The sequence below is a fragment of the Chlorocebus sabaeus genome, chromosome 11, assembly GCF_047675955.1.
Source record: "Chlorocebus sabaeus isolate Y175 chromosome 11, mChlSab1.0.hap1, whole genome shotgun sequence".
Lineage (NCBI taxonomy): Eukaryota > Metazoa > Chordata > Mammalia > Primates > Cercopithecidae > Chlorocebus > Chlorocebus sabaeus.
The window spans coordinates 1,507,172-1,527,116 of NC_132914.1; the positions used below are offsets into that span (position 1 = coordinate 1,507,172).

Here is a 19,945-nt window from a genome sequence, read left to right on the forward strand (position 1 = left end):
GCACTTAGCACAGTGTACTTCAAAGTAGTCAAATAATGTAATTATTACTGCAATAACTATAGCTATTCCATGCTTATAAAATACTGTACTACTGGTATATATCTTGTCAAAGAATTACCATAAGTTGGCAAAAAGAACATATTGGAAAAAAGAGATTTCTAGTGTAAATACTAGCCTAAAGCTGTCTTGGGAAATGTAAATTCAAATTTTCATTAGCAATGATTGTGAGATCCACTAAAGGAATTTCCTAGGAAAGGATGATAGAATTTATGTATGTAGGTATATATGTATGTATGTTTTCACTAATACTTCAAAAATGCTCCTCAACTCAAGTTACCTTTTTTTCTTTGTAATTATAAAACAGAGTAGGTTTTAATCTGGAATTTTGTTCTAGTCAGGGAAACCAGTGGACTTCTCAAGTGACAATCTGGCTTGCGTGATGACTGCTGAACCTCTAGATAATCATATTGTACCACTCCCTTTTTCTTCTAATTGTTTTCTTCCTGTGGAGACTTGTGCCTTTTACTCTCCCAAGAGAGTATAACAAGATTTTCCATACGCGTCTCAGAAACTACAGAAAGTATTTTTCTCCTGGTTGTGGAACAGAAGAAGGTGGGAAACTTGAAGAAGCAGGCTTTGCCAGCCTCCGAAGCCCTCTGTTGTGCTGCTTGCTTAAGGAAAATAGGTCTGTGGTAAAGTCATAATTTGTTCCCTTCTTATTCTGAGCAAAAGTTTATTAGCTTGTGATTTAAGCAAACCATCTGGTCCTGCTGGCACTGTCCACTGTCAAGCCCCGTGCTTTCTCCTTAATATGTTACTGGAGGCAGTTACGTTACATATTTGAGTCCCAGCTCTGGCCTGAGCTTTTCTGTGTTTTAAAACGTCTGCTTTTGAAAATTGTGCTGTGACCTGGAGTAGACTTTAAAAGTGTGGAGAAATTCTTCATTGTTTAGTATAGGATTTATCTCTTCTCTTCTTCCGCTCAGCGGTCTTTGCCCTCGTTTCTCTGGCTGTCCCCAGTACTCCACAACTGCTCAGTGGTGGGCATGAAATGTGGTGGGCTGGAAGTGTTCTCCTGGATTGTGCAAACGTAACAGAAAGTGAAGTAATTAAATTTGACTTTGAAACTGTTCCCTGGCTTAGAGCCAGAGAGCAAATCAGATGATTGGTTGGAAATCCTGGTTTATGGTGCCCGTCTTGCCTTGAATACCAAAATGCTTTAGAACTTACGTGGATATATGTATAATCTGAAGCAGAAATACTTTGAGGATGTGGCACTCAAATGCATGGGAAAATTAAGCAATCTTTAAGAAAACGATTGTACTCACAGATAACAATCTGGAAGGTAGAGATTTTAAAATTTTTAACAATATGTAATAGTTGTTTAAATAGTATTTATGGGCTACGTGTGATATTTTGATATGTGTATACAATGTGTAATAATTGTATTACTGGGGTATCCATCACCTCTAACGTCTATTATTTCTTTGTGTTGCAACATTCCAAATCTTCTCTTCTAGCTATTTTGAAATTCGCAATAAATGATTGTTAACTCTAGTCTCCCTACTGTGCTATTGAACACTAGAACTTACTCCTTCTATCTAACTGTATTTTTGTACCCATTAACCAACACCCCTTCTTCCCCCTCTCCCTCCTACCCTTCCAAGCCTCTGGTAACCACCATTCTATTCACTACCTCCATGAAATCACACTTCTTCGAGCTCCCACGTATGAGTGAGAACAAGCAACATGTGTCTTTCTGTGCCTGGCTTGTTTCACTTAACATAATATTCTCTAGTTCCATTCATGTTGCTGCAAATGATAGGATTTCATTCTTTTTGTGGTTGAGTAATATTCCTCTGTGTGTGTGTGTGTGTGTGTGTGTGTGTGTGTGTGAATAGTGTGTGTGTGTGCGTGTGTACATACCACATTTTCTTTATTCATTCATCCACTGATGGACACTTAGGTTGATTCCGTATTTTGGCTATTGTGAATAGTGCCACACAGTAAACATGGGAGCACAAATATCTGTTTGATATACTGCTTTCCTTTCTTTTGGGTATATACCCAGTAGTGGGATTGCTGGATCATGAGATAGTTCTATTTTTAGTTATTTGAGGAAACACCATACTGTTTTCCATAGTTGCTGTACTAATTTAATTCTCACTAACAGTGTATGAGTATTCTCCCTTCTCTGCATCTTTGCCAGAATTTGTTATTTTCTACTTTTTTGATAATAGCCATTTTAACTGGGATGAGATAGTATCTCATTGTGTGGTTTTTTTAGGAGTGGTTTGAGGGAGAGACAGTATCTTGTTCTGTTACCCAGGCTGGAGCACAGTGGCGTGATCACAGCTCACTGCAGCTGCAAACTCCTGGACTCAAGCAACCCTCCAGAATGGCCGAGACTACCGGTGTGCACTATCATGCCTGGCTAATTTTTTGTAGAGATGGAGTCTCACTCTGTGGTCTACACTGGCCTCAAACCCCTCCCTCCTGCCTTGGCGTTCTGGAATTACAGGCGTGAGCCACCACTCTCAGCTTCACTGTGGTTTTGGTTTGCATTTCCTTGATGATTAGTGATGTCAAGCATTTTTCTTATACCTTTTGGCTATTTTTATGTCTTCTTTTGAGAAATGTCTATAGAGATCTTTTGCTCATATTTTAATCAAATTTTTTGTTGTGTTGGAAGTAAGAGTTTTGAATGAAGGGTAAAATGTGTTCTTAAATATGGCAGACTTGATGCTGGGGGAGTAACTTTCACAGAAACAATTGAAGATAGTCAATAAAATACGCATTTATATGTTGGCAGAAAGCTAAGAAATTCTCAGGTCAGGGGATGAACAGGTAGGGAGTTCAAAAATAAGTACTTGATAACTGTTGAACATTGAGTTTTGTATCTCCATAGGATAAAAGAAAAGATCCAGGCAGCCCAATATAGTCAAGTGGAAAACCAAATCCCTCTCACCCTTTTATAAAACAAATCCACAGAGCCCAAAATTCATTCTTTGAAAACACCAAGAAAGCCAGCTGGTCTTTGATGAGACTAAAAGGAAAAAAGAAAGATGGCAAAATGAACAATATTTATTTTAGAATGATAGAGGGTTCACAACTACTAGTCTTGCAGGTGCTAAAAAAATACAAAGATATCTTTGCCAGCACATTCGAAAATTTAGACTAAATGACCAAATGCCAAGAAAAATTGAACTCAGCAAAGCCAGCTAAATATGAAAAAGAAAACCTGAGAAAAATGAGGGAGTAATAAAAATTTTTCCTACCAATTTCAAGCCCAGAGATTTATATTGGTAACTTTTGGCAAATATACAAGGAGCAAATAATTTCAATCTTACAGACACAATTCAGAAACATAAAAGAGAGGGAACAATCACTCAACAACATATTTAATAAGGCTCACATAACTTTATATCAAAACTTTACAAGTTAATACAGGAAAAGCAAAGCTTAGGCCTGTCTCAGTCCTGAACATGGAGCAAAAATTCCTAAACATAATCACACCAATCCAAAATTAGTGTACACAAAAAAGAAAAATGTGCACGAGCAAGTTTTATTCCAAGAGTTCAAGTTTGGCTTAACATTCGAAAACTCGTGTAATCCTGGCTAGGCGTGGTGGCTCATGCCTGTAATCCCAGTGCTTCGGGAGGCCAAGGCAGATGGATCACTTGAAGTCAGGAGTTTGAGACCAGCCTGGCCAATGTGGCAAAACCCTGTCTCTAGGAAAAACACAAAAATTAACGAGACGTGGTGGTGCATACCTGTAATCCCAGCTACCTGGGAAGCTGAGGCAGGAGAATTGCTTGAACCCGGGAGACGGAGGTTGCACTGAGCTGAGATCCCACCACTGCACTGCAGCCCAGGCAACAGAGGAAGACTCCATCTCAAAAAAAAAAACAAAAACAAAAACAAAAAAAACCAAGGAAAAGAAAACTAATCACTATAATCCTCCACAGTAAAAGATGATAGAAGAAAAGTTATATGGTCATCTCAAGAAATGCAGAAAATTTACATTCATTTATAATTTTCAAAAATTCTTAACTACCTAGCCATACAAGGCAATTTCCTTAACTTAATAAAAGGTATCTATTAAAAATTACACTACTTATAGATAAAACTTTTAGAGGATTCTTTTTAAAGATAGGAATAAAAGAGAATGCATGCTATCATGTCTGTACAGCGTTGTATTAGTCATTCTGGATTACACAGCATGGCAAGTGAAAGAAATGAATATTGTAAGAATTACAAGAAAAGAAAGAAACCTATCATAGTTGTCTATATAGTAAACTTCAAAATCTCTCAGTAAGAGCATTTAAGAAGACCTCTAGATACAGAATCAATTTAATTTCCATAATCCACACTGAACAGAAAATTTACATTTTTTGTAAAAACGATACTATTTACTAGAAAATTAAGACACATGAAGTACCTAGGAATAAATATTATTAGGATGTTTAACATCTTAATGAGAAAAATTATTAAACTTTATGAAAGATATTAAAGTTCTAAAAATATATCTAGTTCATTACCTGTTCTAGAACAGTACCTGGCATATGATAAAATCTAAATATTTTTGCAGAAGTTCAAGAATAGCTAAGATGCTCTTGAAGAGAGTAAGCTGAGACTTATTAGATATCAAGCCTTATAAAGTGATAATAATTAAGATAATGTAGTATTGGTACAGGAATAGGCAAAAGAGTGGATTATAATAGAAAGTGCAGAAATATCCATGTTTATGAATATACTTGATATACATCAAAGGTTAAGGTAGAATAGATTTTTAAATAAATGGTACCGTGACACTGGCTATCCATAATGGGGAAAAATGAAATCAGACCCCTGCCTCATACCATATACAAAAATGAATTCCAGATAGATTAAGGACTAGACATGAAAAGCAATACTTTAAAATTCTTACGAAGTTTATCAATCAGATATTGTGTAATGAACAACCACAAAATATCAGTAGCATATTGTGATGGTTAACTTGACTGGCCACAGGGTGCCCGGATACTTGCTCAGACAGTATTCTAGGTGTTTCTGTGAGGGTGTTTGGGGATGAGATTAACATTTAAGTCAGCAAAATTGAGTAGAGCAGTTTGCCCTCCCTGATGTGGGTGGACCTTATCCAATCAGTTAAAGGCCTGAGTCGAACAAAACTCTGATCTTTCCCAAGTGAGAGAGAATTCCCTCGGCCTAACTCCCTTCGAACTGGAACATTAGCTTTTTCTTGCATTCATTCAGACTCAGACTGAAGCATTGACTCTTCCTGGGTCTGGAGCCTGCTAGCCTTCAGACTAGAACTATCCCATTGACTCTCCTGGTTTTTCAAGCCTTTGGATTTGCGTTGAAGCTATGCCATTGGCTTTCCTGGGTCTCCAGCTTGCCAACTCACCCTATAGATCTTGTGATTTATGAGCCAGTTTCTTATAATAAGTCTTTATTTACACATAGACACTGTTTCTCTGGAGAATTCTCACTAAGGAACATATAATAACAAGCATTTATTTCTCATTCACATTCATGGAGGGTGAGCATGGTTGGCTCTGAGTTAGGTTTTAACTGGGGTGGCTCTGAGCCACATGGCTCTTTCTAGGGCCCAACTGAGGTGCAGCAGCTGTGCAAAATGCTGTTCTCCTGGCAGTGGTAGAAATGCAACTCAGCCACTCAGACTGTAAGCCTCAGCTTGTGTCAGCTCTGCAAACATCTCTTTGCCCAAAGCAAGTCACGTAGCCTAGCCAAAGGTACTCAGGGCACTTTGCCCATCGTGAGCCCATAGCAAAGATAGAGATGTGTATTTTTTAGTCTCGAGGAATGAATAATTGAGACCACTGATTCAGTCTGCCAGTGAAATCAGCATAAAAGTAGGAAATACGACTTTGAGTATAAGAAGGATTTGTTAAACAGAATGTAGACGTCACACATTCTAAAATAAATGTCCGATACATTTGAATATATTCATATATGGTATAGTCGTGCATGGCTTAACGCCAAAGACTGTAATTCCATCTGAGAAATTCATTGTTAGGCAGTCTTCCTTCTGCAGACATCACAGAGTGAACTTACACAAGTCTAGATGGTATAGTCTACTGCACACCTAGGCTGTGTGGTATAGCCCTTGGCTTCTGGGCTACAAACTTGTAGAAAGCACTACTGCACTGAATAATGTAGTAGCACAAAGGTAAGTGTTTTAGTATTCAAACATGTCTAAACATGGAAAAGTGCAGTAAAAGTACAATATAAAACATTTTTTAAAAGATACATCCGTTAAGGAAACTTACCATGAGTGGAGCTTGCAGGGCTGAAAGTTGCTCTGGGTGAGTCAGTGAGTGAGTGGTGGGTGAATACGAAGGCCTAGGACGTTACTATACGCCATTGTAGGCTTTATAAACGCTGAACACTTAGGCTACACTATGCTTATTTGTTAAATGTTTTTGTTCCCTCAATAATAAATTAACCTTAGCTTACTAAGCTTACTTTTTTTATAAACTGTTAAAATTTTTAAAGCTTTTTGACTCTTTTATTATAGCATTATAGTAATAACTTAGCCTAAAACACAAATTAATAACTTATCCTAAACACAAACATATTGTACAGCTGTACAAATATATAAAAAAAAATTCTTTATATCCTTATATAACCTTTTTTCTATTTTAAAAATTTTTTACTTTTTTATGACCTTTCAAAACTTTTTTTCCCAAAACTAAGACATAAGCACACACATTAGCCTATGCCAACACAGGGTCAGGATCATCAATATCACATCTTCCACCTCTAGATCTTGTCCCACAGGAATGCCTTCAGGGACAATAAGACACGTGGAGCTGTCCTCTTCCTAGGATGTCAGTGGCTTCTGGATACCTCCTGAAGGACCTGCCTGAGGCTGGTTTACAGTTAACTTAAAAAAAAAAAGAAAGTAGAAGGAGTACACTCTGAAGTAATAAGTATAGTATAGTAAATACGTAAACCAGTAACAGTTGTTCATTATTATTATGTATTGTACATAATTGTATGTGCCATACTTTTACATAACTGGCAGTGCAGTAGGTTTGTTTAACCAGCGTCACTACTAACACGTGAGTAATGCTTTGTGCTACAACATTATGATGGCAGCTACATCACTAGGCAATAGGAATTTTTCGGCTCCATTGTAATCTGATGGGACCACCATCATATATGTGGGCCATTGTTGACTAAAGCATTACATGGCATATAACTGTATTTCTGATTATCAAAAACCAGTATAATGGAAAGAAAAAATAAGCCATAAACTGGAAGAATAAATTGACTACACATGTAGTTGATAAAGGGTTGTTTTCTAGAATATGTGTTCATTAATGTGTTTATGACTCCTTTAAGTCAGCAAGACTAAGAAAAACAAGCAGTTGGTGGTGTGTGGGAAGGTGGGGATAGATGTCACTGGAAATTTGAAGGAAGAAGAAGTATAAATGGTTCCTAAACAAATAAAATATGTAACTTCACTGATATTATTTAGATGATCAAATAATTTGATAAAAGATTAATTTATAATGAAGATTTCTATCAGGCCAGATGTGGTGGCTCACACCTGTAATCCCAGCACTTTTAGAGGCCGAGGCGGGCAGATCACCTGAGGTCAAGAGTTCAAGACCAACTTGGCCAACATGGCAAAACCCTGTCTCTACCAAAAATACAAAAATTAGCCTGGTGTGGTGGTGGGCACGTGTAATCCCAGCTACAGAAGACTGAGACAGGAGGATTGCTTGAACCCAGGAGGCAGCGGTTGCAGTGAGCCAAGGTCACACCACTGCACTCCAGCCTGGGCAACAGAGCAAGACGTCTAAAAAATAATAATAATAAATAAATTGATTAAAATAAAAAATATTTATATCATACTGCTGTCGCCTGAACCCACTAATCAATGTTATTGTTAAAAATGGGAAAGGCAACCAGTTATGTATCTCGTGTGATATACTATGAACTACACAGCCTGACTTAAGAAATATTATCGTCAAAAAGACCAAAAACACTGAACCCAAATCTAACGAAGCCGTAACACCTTTAAATCTTTCAGTTTACAAGAAAAATGAGGATAAGAAGAACAGATTAAATGGCACCATTAAGAAATAGTCAACAAAGGCCGGGTGCAGTGGCTCATACCTGTAATCCTAGCACTCTGGGAGGCCAAGGCAGGCAGATCCCATGAGTTTAGGAGTTCAAGACCAGCCTGGCTAACATGGCAAAACCCTGTCTGTACTAAAAATACAAAAATTACCTGGTGGCGGGGTGGCTAAGGCACGAGAATCACTTGAACCCAGGAGGTGAAGGTTGCAGTGAGCCGAGATTGCACCACGGCACTCCAGCCTGGGCAATAAAGTGAGACTCTGCCTCAAAAAAAAAAAAAAGAAAAGAAATAGTCAGTGGAATCCAGAATGTGGTACATAGTACAGGGCAAGTGACCCAGTGTCATCAGGAAGTTAACGCCTTTAAGAAATTAGAAGTATGAAGTACTGGGGCATTTGTCCAAGCACCATTTGTTCAAATGAATCTTCTTTCCCCATTGAACTGGCTTGGTACCCTTGTCAAAATTATGACCAGAAAGTTAGGATTGATTTCTGGACTCTCATTTCTTTTCCATTGATATCTTTATCCATCATTAAACCAGTACCAACCCAGAAGCTTTGTAGTATGTTTTGAAGTATGAGTAGCCCTCCAACTTTGTCTTTTTCAAGATGTTTTTGGCTCTTCTGACTCCTTTTTATTTCCGTGTGAATTTGAGAATCACCTCGTCAATTTCCGCAAAAATCAACAGCTCAGATTTTTATAGAGATTATGTTGAACCTGGAAAGTATCGGCCATCTTAAGAATATTAAGTCTTTCATCCATAAACATAGATGTTCCATTTATTTAAGTCTTTTTATTTCTTTCAACAATGTTTTGTCATTTTCAGTATATACATCTTACATTTCATTTGTTAAATTTATGCCTCGATATTTTATTCTTTTTGATGTTATTTTAAATGGAATTTTCTTCATTTCATTTTCATTGCTGTGTATGGACATACAGTTGATTTTTGTATATTGCTATTGTGCCCTTCAACATTTGAGTGCTCATTTATTGTAATTGATTTTTAGTGGATTCCTTACGATCATTCTGTGTGCAAGAGCATGTCATTGTAAACTAAAGATAGTTTATGTCTTCCTTTCTGATGTGGATCCTTTTAATTTTTTGTGTGGCCTAATACCCCTGGCTATTATGTCTAGTACAGTGTTAAATTGAAATGATAATAGTAGACATTCTGGTCTTGTTCTTGGTCCTCGTCTTAGAGGAAAAACATTCAACCTTTCGTCATTAAGGATGATATTACCTGTGGGGTTTTCACAGATGCCTTTTTCAGTTGAAGAGGTCCTCTTCCACTCCCAGTTTGTTGAGTGTTTTTAGCATGAAAGGATGTTAGAACTTGTCGAATGCTTTTTCTCCATCGATTGAGATGATCATAGAGTTTTTTTCTTGTAGTCTATTAATATGGTGTATTATTAATATGATATCCAGTAGCCTTGAGTCCATTTAGTGTTGCTATAAAGGAATACCTTGGGCTAGGTAATTTATAATGGAAAAGGTTTTTCCTTTGCTCGTGATTCAGGACAACTTGGAAGTTCGAGAACAGGTGTCTGTGCCTGGTTTGGGCCCCAGGGTGTTTCTACCCATGGAAGTTCGAGAACAGGTGTCTGTGCCTGGTTTGGGCCCCAGGGTGTTTCTACCCATGGAAGTTCGAGAACAGGTGTCTATGCCTGGTTTGGGCCCCAGGGTGTTTCTACCCATGGAAGTTCGAGAACAGGTGTCTGTACCTGGTTTGGGCCTCAGGCTGTTTCTACCCATGGAAGTTCGAGAACAGGTGTCTGTGCCTGGTTTGGACCTCAGGGTGTTTCTACCCATGGAAGTTCGAGAACAGGTGTCTATGCCTGGTTTGGGCCTCAGGGTGTTTCTACCCATGGTGGAAGGTGAGGTGGAGCCAGCTTTTGCAGAGGTCTTATGGTAGGAGGAGGCAAGACACACAGGGTGGTGCCGTGCTCTTTTTTTAACAACCAGTTCTTTCTCAGTGAACTAATAGAATGAGAACTCAGTTCATCCTCGAGGAAGGGCATTAATTTATTTGTGAGGGATCCGCCCCATGACCCACATAACTCCCACTAGGCACCCCACCTCCAATGCTGGGAATCAAATTTCAACATGAGATTTGAAGGGGACAGATGTTCAAACCAGGCCAATTACATCAATTCATTTTTATATGTTAAACCACCTTTGTATTCCTGGGATAAATCTCAGTTTTTACATGTTGTTGGGTTTGGTTTTCTAGTGTTTCCTTGAGGATTTTTGCATCTGTATAGGAGATATTCCTCTGTAGTCAATTAGTTCCCTCCCTGAATCCCCTCCCTTCCTTCCTGGCTGGTTTTGGTATCAGAATTGCTTGAGCCCAGGAGATGGAGGATGCAGTGAGTGCTCTGTCTCAAAAAAAAAAAAAAAAAAAAAGGCATCAAAAAAGCATAATGTTGGATGAAATAAGAAGATACTGTTTATATGAAGTTTATAAACTGGTAAAAAAAAGTCAGTGATTTATTTTGGCGTGTATACATTAGAGGTAAAAATAAAGACATGTAAGGGTATAACACTAAGAATGCTGATGACCTTTCGTGGGAGATTCAGCGGAATACAGTTGCAGTTGCACTTACAAAGCTCCCGGGTAGTGAGTATATACATGTGTGCTTTGCTCTTGATTCTAAAATACATGCATATGGTAGGCCCCTTCTTTTGCATGCAATATTTTACATTGCTCATTCATAAAATGTAAGGTAGTTATGTGCAATATAAAACATTGTGAAATCTTTTTTTGTGGGAGGCAAACCAACCAGGTGCCGAGGCAGAAGACCGAAGGCACAAGCTGTTCCAGTATCAGAAAGAAAATAGTGAGAATAATAAAAGTTATATTAGAAATAGGATAGAGATATGATTATATATGAATATGATAAATCATTAGCTTGTAGTGTTACTCTTTGTTTTATTATTATAATAATCTCAGTTCTATAGTTATAACCTAAGGAAATACCAGGCCATACAGAATTAGGAGCTGAAGGAACACTGAGCAGTGACCAGAAGACAAGAGTGTGAGTCCTCTGTCACGCCCAGATAAGGGCCGCTTGAGGGCTCCTTGGTCTAGCGGTAGCACCAGTGCCTGGGAAGGCACCTAGTACTTAGCAGACTGGGCGAGTTCGAGAACACTCTGCTCCACCACCTCTTGTGGGAGGCCTGACGTTAGCCAGACCTGCCCACCGTCATCCGGAGGCTTAAACCTCTCTCTGTGGTGCTGTGCTTCAGTGGTCACGCTCCTTGTCCACGTTCACATTCCATCTGTACACCTGGTTCCTCCTCTCAGGAGTAGCAGAATTAGTAAAAGTATTAAAGTCTTTTGATCTTTCTGTGAAGTGCATACAAGAAATGCTGACGGATGCTGTCCTTCCTCCCCGCCTCGGCTACCTTAAAGGGAAAGGCCCCCTGTCTGGTGCACACATGACTCGCGTGACCTTATCAGTCATTTGAGATCACTCACACTTCTTACCCTGCCCGCTTGCCTAGAACACGGTAAATAGCAGCGAGTGCAAGCGTTCGGGGCCACTACCCATCTCTGCGTCTTGGTGGTCCCCCGGGCCCAGCTGTCTTTTCTCTTATCTCGTCTTGTGTCTTTATTTCTGTGATCTCTCATCTCTGCACACAAAGAGAAAACCCATAGGCCCCGTAGGGCTGGACCCTACATTTTTTCCTACAATTTATGAGTAGTCTGTAAAGCTGTAATCTTTTGTAAAGTAGGTAGTAACTTTCTTCTAACCGTGACTTTTGAAATTCTTCTATCTTCATACTAGTAAAAATGAATTTTAACCATTACAATGTATGCCAAAATCGGTTGCATATGTATTGTAAATGAAAACATGAAACAATAAAGCATTTATAAGAAAGGATAGAAGAGTATTCTCATGACCTTGAAGTAGAGAAAATCTTATTCAGTATACGAAAAGCTCTGAGCATATAAGAAATATAAAGGAGAAAATTGATTAAACTCCATTAAAATTAAGAACTGCTCATTATTACAAGTGCTTTAAGTAAATGTTGGTATTTTCACACAATGGCATACCATACAGTTATGATAATTGCATCGTGTAACCTGGATGAATCTCACTGATTTTAAAAATCTGTAAAATTATATACTACATAATTTCATTTGTATAAATGAAAAATAAACAGTCAAAATTAATCTAGAGTGTTAAAAGACAGAATACTCTTTTACTCCAGTTACTCTTTATCTGCAAAGGGGATATGCGGGCAGTTTCTGGGGTACTGGTAACGTTTAGTTTATTGTTTTGTGTGCTGGTTACATATGTGTGTTCACTCAGAAAATTCTTAAGGCTGTACATTTTTATTTGTACATTTTTTTCTATGTTTATTTTATATTTTATAAAAAGTTTCCTCAAATGTTTAAATGCATAGGAGTATGTATGGAATGGGCTTCCATTTGTGTAGAAAAAGGAGGAATAGGTTATTTATACATGCTTGCTGGTATATATGTAAAATATCTGTCCAAGTTATGTAAGGAAGTGACAATGTTGGTTGCCTGGAGTGGCAAAAGACAGGATGGGAGGAAGATTTTTTGAGATCTGTTTAAGATAAGTTCATGAAAGATGGACACATCCTGTGCTTTGTGTGTTGGAGCTCCTATAAATGGTTCTTATCCATTACTGATTTTATGTTATAAAAACATAGCTTGATGTATTATTTGTACCCTATTTTAGATAAAATTTTACATGAATTAAACTGATAAAATTGAATCAGTGGCATATGTTCATGTAAAGCTTGCAGATATGTGAATACATATCCCAATGTATTACATAGCAATATATTTGTTTGTTTAGTAGAGACAGGGTTTCTCCATGTTGGCCAGGCTAGTCTCGAACACCTAACCTCAGGTGATCCACCTGCCTTGGCCTCCCAAAGTACTCAGATTACAGGCGTGAGCCACAGCGTCTAGCCTTAACAATATATTCTTATGGCAACTGGGACTGTGAGGATGCTGTTAGCAGAAGACATTTTACTTGCTGACTTCTGGAACAATAAAATAATTCAGGTGCCAAAAAAACTAAATGCATCTGCTTACTATCATTGTTTAACAGCTGTTACCAATCAACATGGAAACTTTGTTTGGGTATGAAGCACTAATTTCCAAGGATCAGTGAAACAACTTTGATTTGTTATGCTGATTTTTGACTCTAGGCTTCTCTGTTTTAGTCTCACACAAATGGGGCTTATGTAGGAGTCAATGAATGGCAAATGCCCTGCCTCTGCCTGCCCTGCCCTTTACTTCTGAAAAGTCTGGTTATTACCAAGATTATTTCTTGGCAATTAACAACTTAACATAAACTCTTGTAATTGATGCAGTTGGCTGTTTGGTTACATTTGCTTCTGAATTAAAATGAACATGTTTATTTAAATAATTCTGATTTGGTAGCCACCTGGAATAAATGGAAGTTACTGATAAAGTACTTACGTTGCTCTCTTAGTTTCTTTTCCTTGTGTTTTAGCATTTCGTCTTTCTTCTCTGGTGCTTTTTTGTTTGTTGTTTTTCAGGTCTGTTTCTGTCAAGGCTTTTTTTTTTTTTCCCCCATGTCATTTTTAAAGCATTCTGTCTCCTTTCTATCCGGTGTGTGTGTGTGTATATATATATATATACACACACACACACACACACACACACACACACACATCTATATAGGTATACAGGTATATATTTCCTTCCTGCCTTCCTTAAAAAAGAAACCCTACCTACCTGGATTTAGAGCAAGAAATTGTCTGATTGAATTCTAGCAGTTTCTTTAAAAAGAAATTCTTCTTAATGATGTAAATAGGAAAATTTTAGTTTAGAGGACTAAAAATTATTCATCTATGTATACAGGAGATCTGTTATTAACATTAGCCAAGTTTATGTCTTTTATTTCCTAAAATCATTCTGTATATTATTTTGTTTTTTTATATATATATTTGTATTATATTATTTCCATGGAAATTTCTGGGTCATTTCCAGAGAACTTCCTTAAAAGGTATTGTCGGTGGCAGCGTGCGGCTTGTTAACTGATGACTCGACATCCTTGCATGTATTAAGTTCTTTCTGACCGAAACTGAAGAGAATTATACTATATAATTATTACACTGTAGGGATGTTATTATCTGCTATATTGATTCTTGATATATACATACACATATCTGATCCAGAAAGAGTACAGAATTTTTAATGTGTTCCCTTGTCTCTTCAATTTTCTGGACCCAGGAGTTGGCTGTTACCCAGGTCCTCTGACTTTAATTGATCGAGATGTTCTGTTTCTCTCCTTCTCATATTTATGATAGGTGGAGGAGTTACTGATGGCCATGGAGAAAGTAAAGCAGGAACTAGAGTCCATGAAAGCAAAGCTGTCCTCCACCCAACAGTCTCTGGCAGAAAAGGAAACTCACTTGACTAATCTTCGGGCAGAGAGAAGGAAACACTTAGAGGAAGTTCTGGAGATGAAGTAAGTGTTTGTATCTTATTCTTCAAGCATATGCTTGGTGGAAATGCTTTTTCTCCCTGTCTTCATCTGGCTCTGTTGATTCCCCAGTACACTTACCTAATTTTAATGCTAACTTGTATTTCTCACTCTCTAGAATAAATTTGGTCAAAGGTGGAACAAATCCTGATCAAATGGAAATATTTTTGGTTCTTCTAATGAATTTTAAATCCTCTGGCATATACATATGTGTGTGTAGTTAACTCTCTGAGATTCCTAAAATCTTCTGGAAAGTTCAGGCAAAATGGTGAGCTTACCGGGAAGAGGGCTGTTGGTTCTGAGGTCGTAGAAAGACGAGGCAATTTTTAAACACATTTTTTATTGTAAACATTTCCCAAGGTACACACAAGTAGAGAGAATGAACCCCCATATACCTGTCTCCAAGATTCAATAGTTAACATTTTGCCACACTGGAAACCAACTTTTAGAAAATTGTCACTTTTAGCAAAACTTTGCTATACAACATTTTCCTGCTTCCCCCACATTTTGTAGGTTGCTGAGATTATAATCTGTTATGAAGCATGTATACATCTGCTAATACATAGTAGATGTTTCTTTTTCTTCTCAGTAACCTTTTATTTAAAACAAACATGTCTTTTTGCCTTCCCCTTACCTAAAGGCCCTACTATTATTTTACTGAAACCAGGTCTATCGTGGGATCCCTCAGTTACCTTCGTTATGTCAGCAGTTATCTTATTTTTGTTGTCTTCTTTTCTGTCTCAGAGGATAGGTTTTCTTCTCCTTCATAAGGCCAGATTCTTATTTCTGTCACAGATTTTAAGTCCCCACCTCAGCAGCCTTTCGCTGTCAGTTCTCTCTCACGTAATCCTTGCTCACTTCTTCTCTGCGTAAATGCATAGTCTGTCTTTGGCCTAAAATAAAATTTTTTCACTCCAACTAGTGCTTTAAACTGACATCAGATTACTTTTCTGCTACTTTGAAATATCAGTAAACTTTGAATACCTGAATAATAGAGCTGTACAGAATCTTGCCATGATACCTTAGCATGAATTCTCATGGGACATGATGATTGCAATATGGTGACTGCAACCCAAGAATGTTGAGGTGTCCTCTGTGCTTTCGCGTTCTTGGGCTATAGTGCAAGGCTGAGATTCTATCCTTTTAGAAAAACATTACAGGTGATATGTCTTGGAAATAATGCCTAAGTGAAGCCAGAAGTGGATTGGCACACGGGGAGAATTCAGAGAGGTTAGGGTTCCAAGTAGCATCATGAGAAAAAAGCTGGCAAATTTAAGTGGAGAAAGGGAAGTCCTCCCTGTGACTGTTGGCAATGACACTAGATTCTTCACTCTGTAGTCATTGCAGGACCCACCATATTTTAAAGGTTTAAATTATTCAATTATTGATCATTGAACAAGTAAAAACACTTAGTGTACCTAGAGAACTTGAGAGGCGGAAATATGAGGGGAATGAAATGTGCAGAGCGGCTGAAACATGCATATGTGTGACTCTGGATCTAGAATGAGAAATAGTAGTCTTCCCTGAGGAAAAGGTAGTTGGCCCATTTGTATAGAAAATTCTTCAGCAAAGCACTAGAATAGCCTTGTTTTCTGGAATAATCCTGACCTCATCAAGCCAAGAGAAATGAATTAATAGCTGTTCTCCATTCCTAGCATATATTATTGTAATTTTTGAGCGTCTGTTACAGATAAATGGTGACCGTAAGTTTGGGGAGACGTAAAACGGTTCACTTGGTAGCCTGCCAGTGGTGCATTAGAAACATTGCGTTGGTTAGCCAGCCCTGAAGAGAAGGAACATTTTTATTGGCAGATCCCACAATGGTTCTTCTCTTCCTTATGCTGTGGTTTTGTTAACCATTAGTTTTTTATTCCACTTTTATGTTAGCCTTTTTCCCTTAAGAAAGAAAGGATAAAAGGAAGCAGGGGAAAAATAATAAAATAACAACTGTAATAACTGTAATAAATTTTAAGTGTCAGTTGAGGTCATGAGGTTCACTATTAAGAATTCTAGATGAGCTAGTTCGTTCAACATTGCCCTGCTTTCAGACTCCTCCTGCAGTCCCACCCTACATCAGCATTCAGAATAAATTTTACAAGATCCATTTTTTATTTTTAATAGAATTTTTATTAAGCTGTGAATTTGACTGCCCTGACAACTGGTTTGTTCAGGGAAGGGGTGGCAGAGCTCTTTGGTTTCATTGAGAGTTTAGAGCTATTCGATAGGTAGCCTCCTATATGCAGGCAGTTAGTTGTAAGTCGTTCAAAGAATGAAACCAACGAGTAGAAGTTAAACAAATCACTATACTCATTGGGAGCTTAAAAAATAAATAAATATGATTTAAAAGTTGACGTCAACACAGGTGAAAAATGAAAAATATTAGAATCTCCTGAACTGACTAGACAGACATGTTTAGAAGACTGGTCTTCTCTGGAAACAAGTAAAGCTGGCAGAAAAATTCAACTATCTCTGTGTTAAATTATATACTCAGGAGATGCTTTCTAGCCAAAAAAAAAGTCTCCCACAAACAGAGAATAAATTTTCATATATACCTAAGAGGAGTCCAGTACTAAATTCTGACATTTTAAAAATTATTGACAGGAGAGAAAAGTAGAGAACAATTGCAATTAAGAGAGCTGTTAACAGGCCGGGCGCGGTGGCTCACACCAGTAATCCCAGCACTTTGGGAGGCTGAGGTGGGTGGATCACCTGAGGTCAGGAGTTTGAGACCAGCCTGGCCGATATAACGAAACCCCGTCTCTACTAAAAATATAAAAAATTGGCTGGATGTGGTGACTCACGCCTGCAATCCCAGCAATTTGGGAGGCCGAGGCCAGTGGATCACAAGGTCAGGAGTTTGAGACCAGCCTGGCCAACATGTACTAAAAGTACAAAAATTAGCCGGGTGTGGTGGTACACACTGTAATCCCAGCTACTCAGGACGCTGAGGCAGGAGAATCACTTGAACCCAGGAGGCAGAGGTTGCAGTGAGCCGAGATCGCGCCACTCTACTCCAGCCTGGGCGACAAGAGTGAAACTCTGTCTCAAAAAAAAAAAAAAAAAAAATTATGGGGTTGCTGACATTAAAAAAAAAAAATCTCATTAGGGATTTATGACATAGTGTTCCAAATTAACCACGAAATTGTATATAGTTGTCCAAATTGTATCCTAGTAACAATTTAGAGGGGAAAATAAAAATGAAAATGCATTCTGAGTTACATAAGAGCATGTTTACTCTTCACAAAGTCATATTTATTTATACTTCCACCAAAAGCCATTTTTTTTAAAAGTCTGTACACATATGATAAAAGACTTTTAGTGGACTTGGAAGCATTTTTCACAATGGGCTGGAATACTGAGGTTGAATGTTATGTAGGAAACTCACATAAATTAATATAAAAGTATTTTACACTTGGAAAAGAAAACAAAATATGTTGTACAGTATAGCTATAAACAAATAGCATTGGTGGGTCTGGGACTAGTTAAAATTATAAAGCAAAGTTTATACTACAATCAACTATCCCTTGGGACTCCTCCTCAGTTTTGCTTAACTGTCTCATTCTGCTCCCCTTTTTTTCTGCCCTGATATTCAGTGCTCTTATACGGCACACCCTATAGAAATTTATTTACTTTCTTGTGACCTGAATTGGAATAAATTACAAATAACCCTAAATGTTCTTTGACTTTCTCCTTCTTTAAATTTTAAACTTATTTTTAAATAACTTCCAAATAGAAGAAACCACGTTTAAAAAAAAAAAATCCATGCCTTCTAATCGGATTTTTATGTTAAAAGCCTCAAGTGGCTGGAATAAGATCTAGCAAATAAAGAACTAAACTTTTCAGGTAAAGGCCCCCGAAGTCCCTCTTGTTTTCAACTTTCAAAATTCTTTCTCTCTCTCTATCAATATATGGTTCACATGTAAAAATGTGCTTACCTGTGTAGGGATGAAATTAAGACTGCCTGTCATCTACTTCTCACAAGAGGAAGGAAGTGAGATTATTGTCCTACTTTTTCCTCATCTTTCCTTTTTTTCCCTGCTGGAGGTATAGGATCAACCCTGATCCCTTTTGTTAAATATAAATGAATCATTTAAAAGGTTAATTATTTGCAGGTAGGTAACCTGATACCTTAACCGAATTGCAATAACCATTTGAAGAAAATCTGATACATAATTTACCAGTATGGCAGGTGTTTTTGGTTTTGTTTGGATTTTTGATGTTTTTTTGTTTGTTTGTTTTTAAATTTTCCTTTCAGGACCATCTTTTTCATTGTCCTCCAGAGTGTACCCTATAGGTAGCTACTCACTCTGCAAATGGGTAAAACTCCCCTCATTGTCCTCCAGAGTGTACTCTATAGGTAGCTACTCACTCTGCAAATGGGTAAAACTCCCCTCATTGTCCTCCAGAGTGTACCCTGTAGGTAGCTACTCACTCTGCAAATGGGTAAAACTCCCCTCATGCCATGGATGTCAAAGATAGTGACTATCCACTTAATCATCAGCTTTTCTTTCAGAAGTTACTGAATGAAAGAGTATTAGAAGATGCTCTGTGTAGCAAAGGATGTGCTTACATTTTGAGCCAGTTTGCTTACCCATGAAACAGGCATAATAATACTTAGACCCATCTCATGAAGTTGTTGTAAGGATCAAATGGATTTAAAAAAAAAAACACGTTTACATTGGTAAAGCTGAATGCTTGCAAAGCATGATATTTACAACTGAAAATCCAGTTTGTACTTTTGCATTTGTACCTGGAGAAATCACTTAACTTTTCAGGTTTGCAGTTTTCTCACTCAGATTTGAAAGAGTTTCCTAAATCTCTAAGATCCCTCATCGATTTAAAAATTGTGTACTTTGGCCAGATGACCTCCTGAGGTCCCCTGATTCTGTAGTCGTAAATGTCCTGTGTAAATCAGGGAAGTAATTCGTATACAAACAGTATACTGCGGAGAAGTTGGAGGCCAGACGTCATGATTCCTGGCTGAGGACTAGGCTACGTGTTCACTGAGCGAGACTGCCCAAGGCTTACCAGAGATTAGATGCTACAGAATGAGAGTGGAATTGTAATGTTAGAGCAGTGGGGAATCTGCAGTTCCAACCTAGTCAACGTGGAGAAATCCTTGTTCACTTCAGTTATCTAGCTGAGATAACAAAAAAGATAGGTTTTAGGAGCAAGGACCATGCTCTAATATCAGGCCTACTCTAGACCCAGGCTAAGACTAGTAAACCGAGGCCCCCGTTAAGTCTTACAGGGTAGACCAGATTTGGACGGTGAGTCTCACTGAGTTGGAGAAGCCTGGGAAATATCCTGAGCTCTCAGCAGATCCGCCTGTC

The 19,945-nt window shown here is 37.9% G+C and overlaps 1 protein-coding gene across 14 annotated transcripts in view; it reads left to right on the forward strand.

Moving 5' to 3' along the window:
• Positions 1–19,945, forward strand: part of ERC1 (ELKS/RAB6-interacting/CAST family member 1) — a 547,409-nt gene that overhangs the window by 304,090 nt on the left and 223,374 nt on the right. For all 14 annotated transcript variants that reach the window (XM_073020334.1, XM_073020331.1, XM_073020338.1 and 11 more), the window contains one exon: positions 14,437–14,597. In XM_073020334.1, the coding sequence (XP_072876435.1) occupies positions 14,437–14,597 (161 nt within the window). The remainder of the gene's footprint in view (positions 1–14,436; positions 14,598–19,945) is intronic.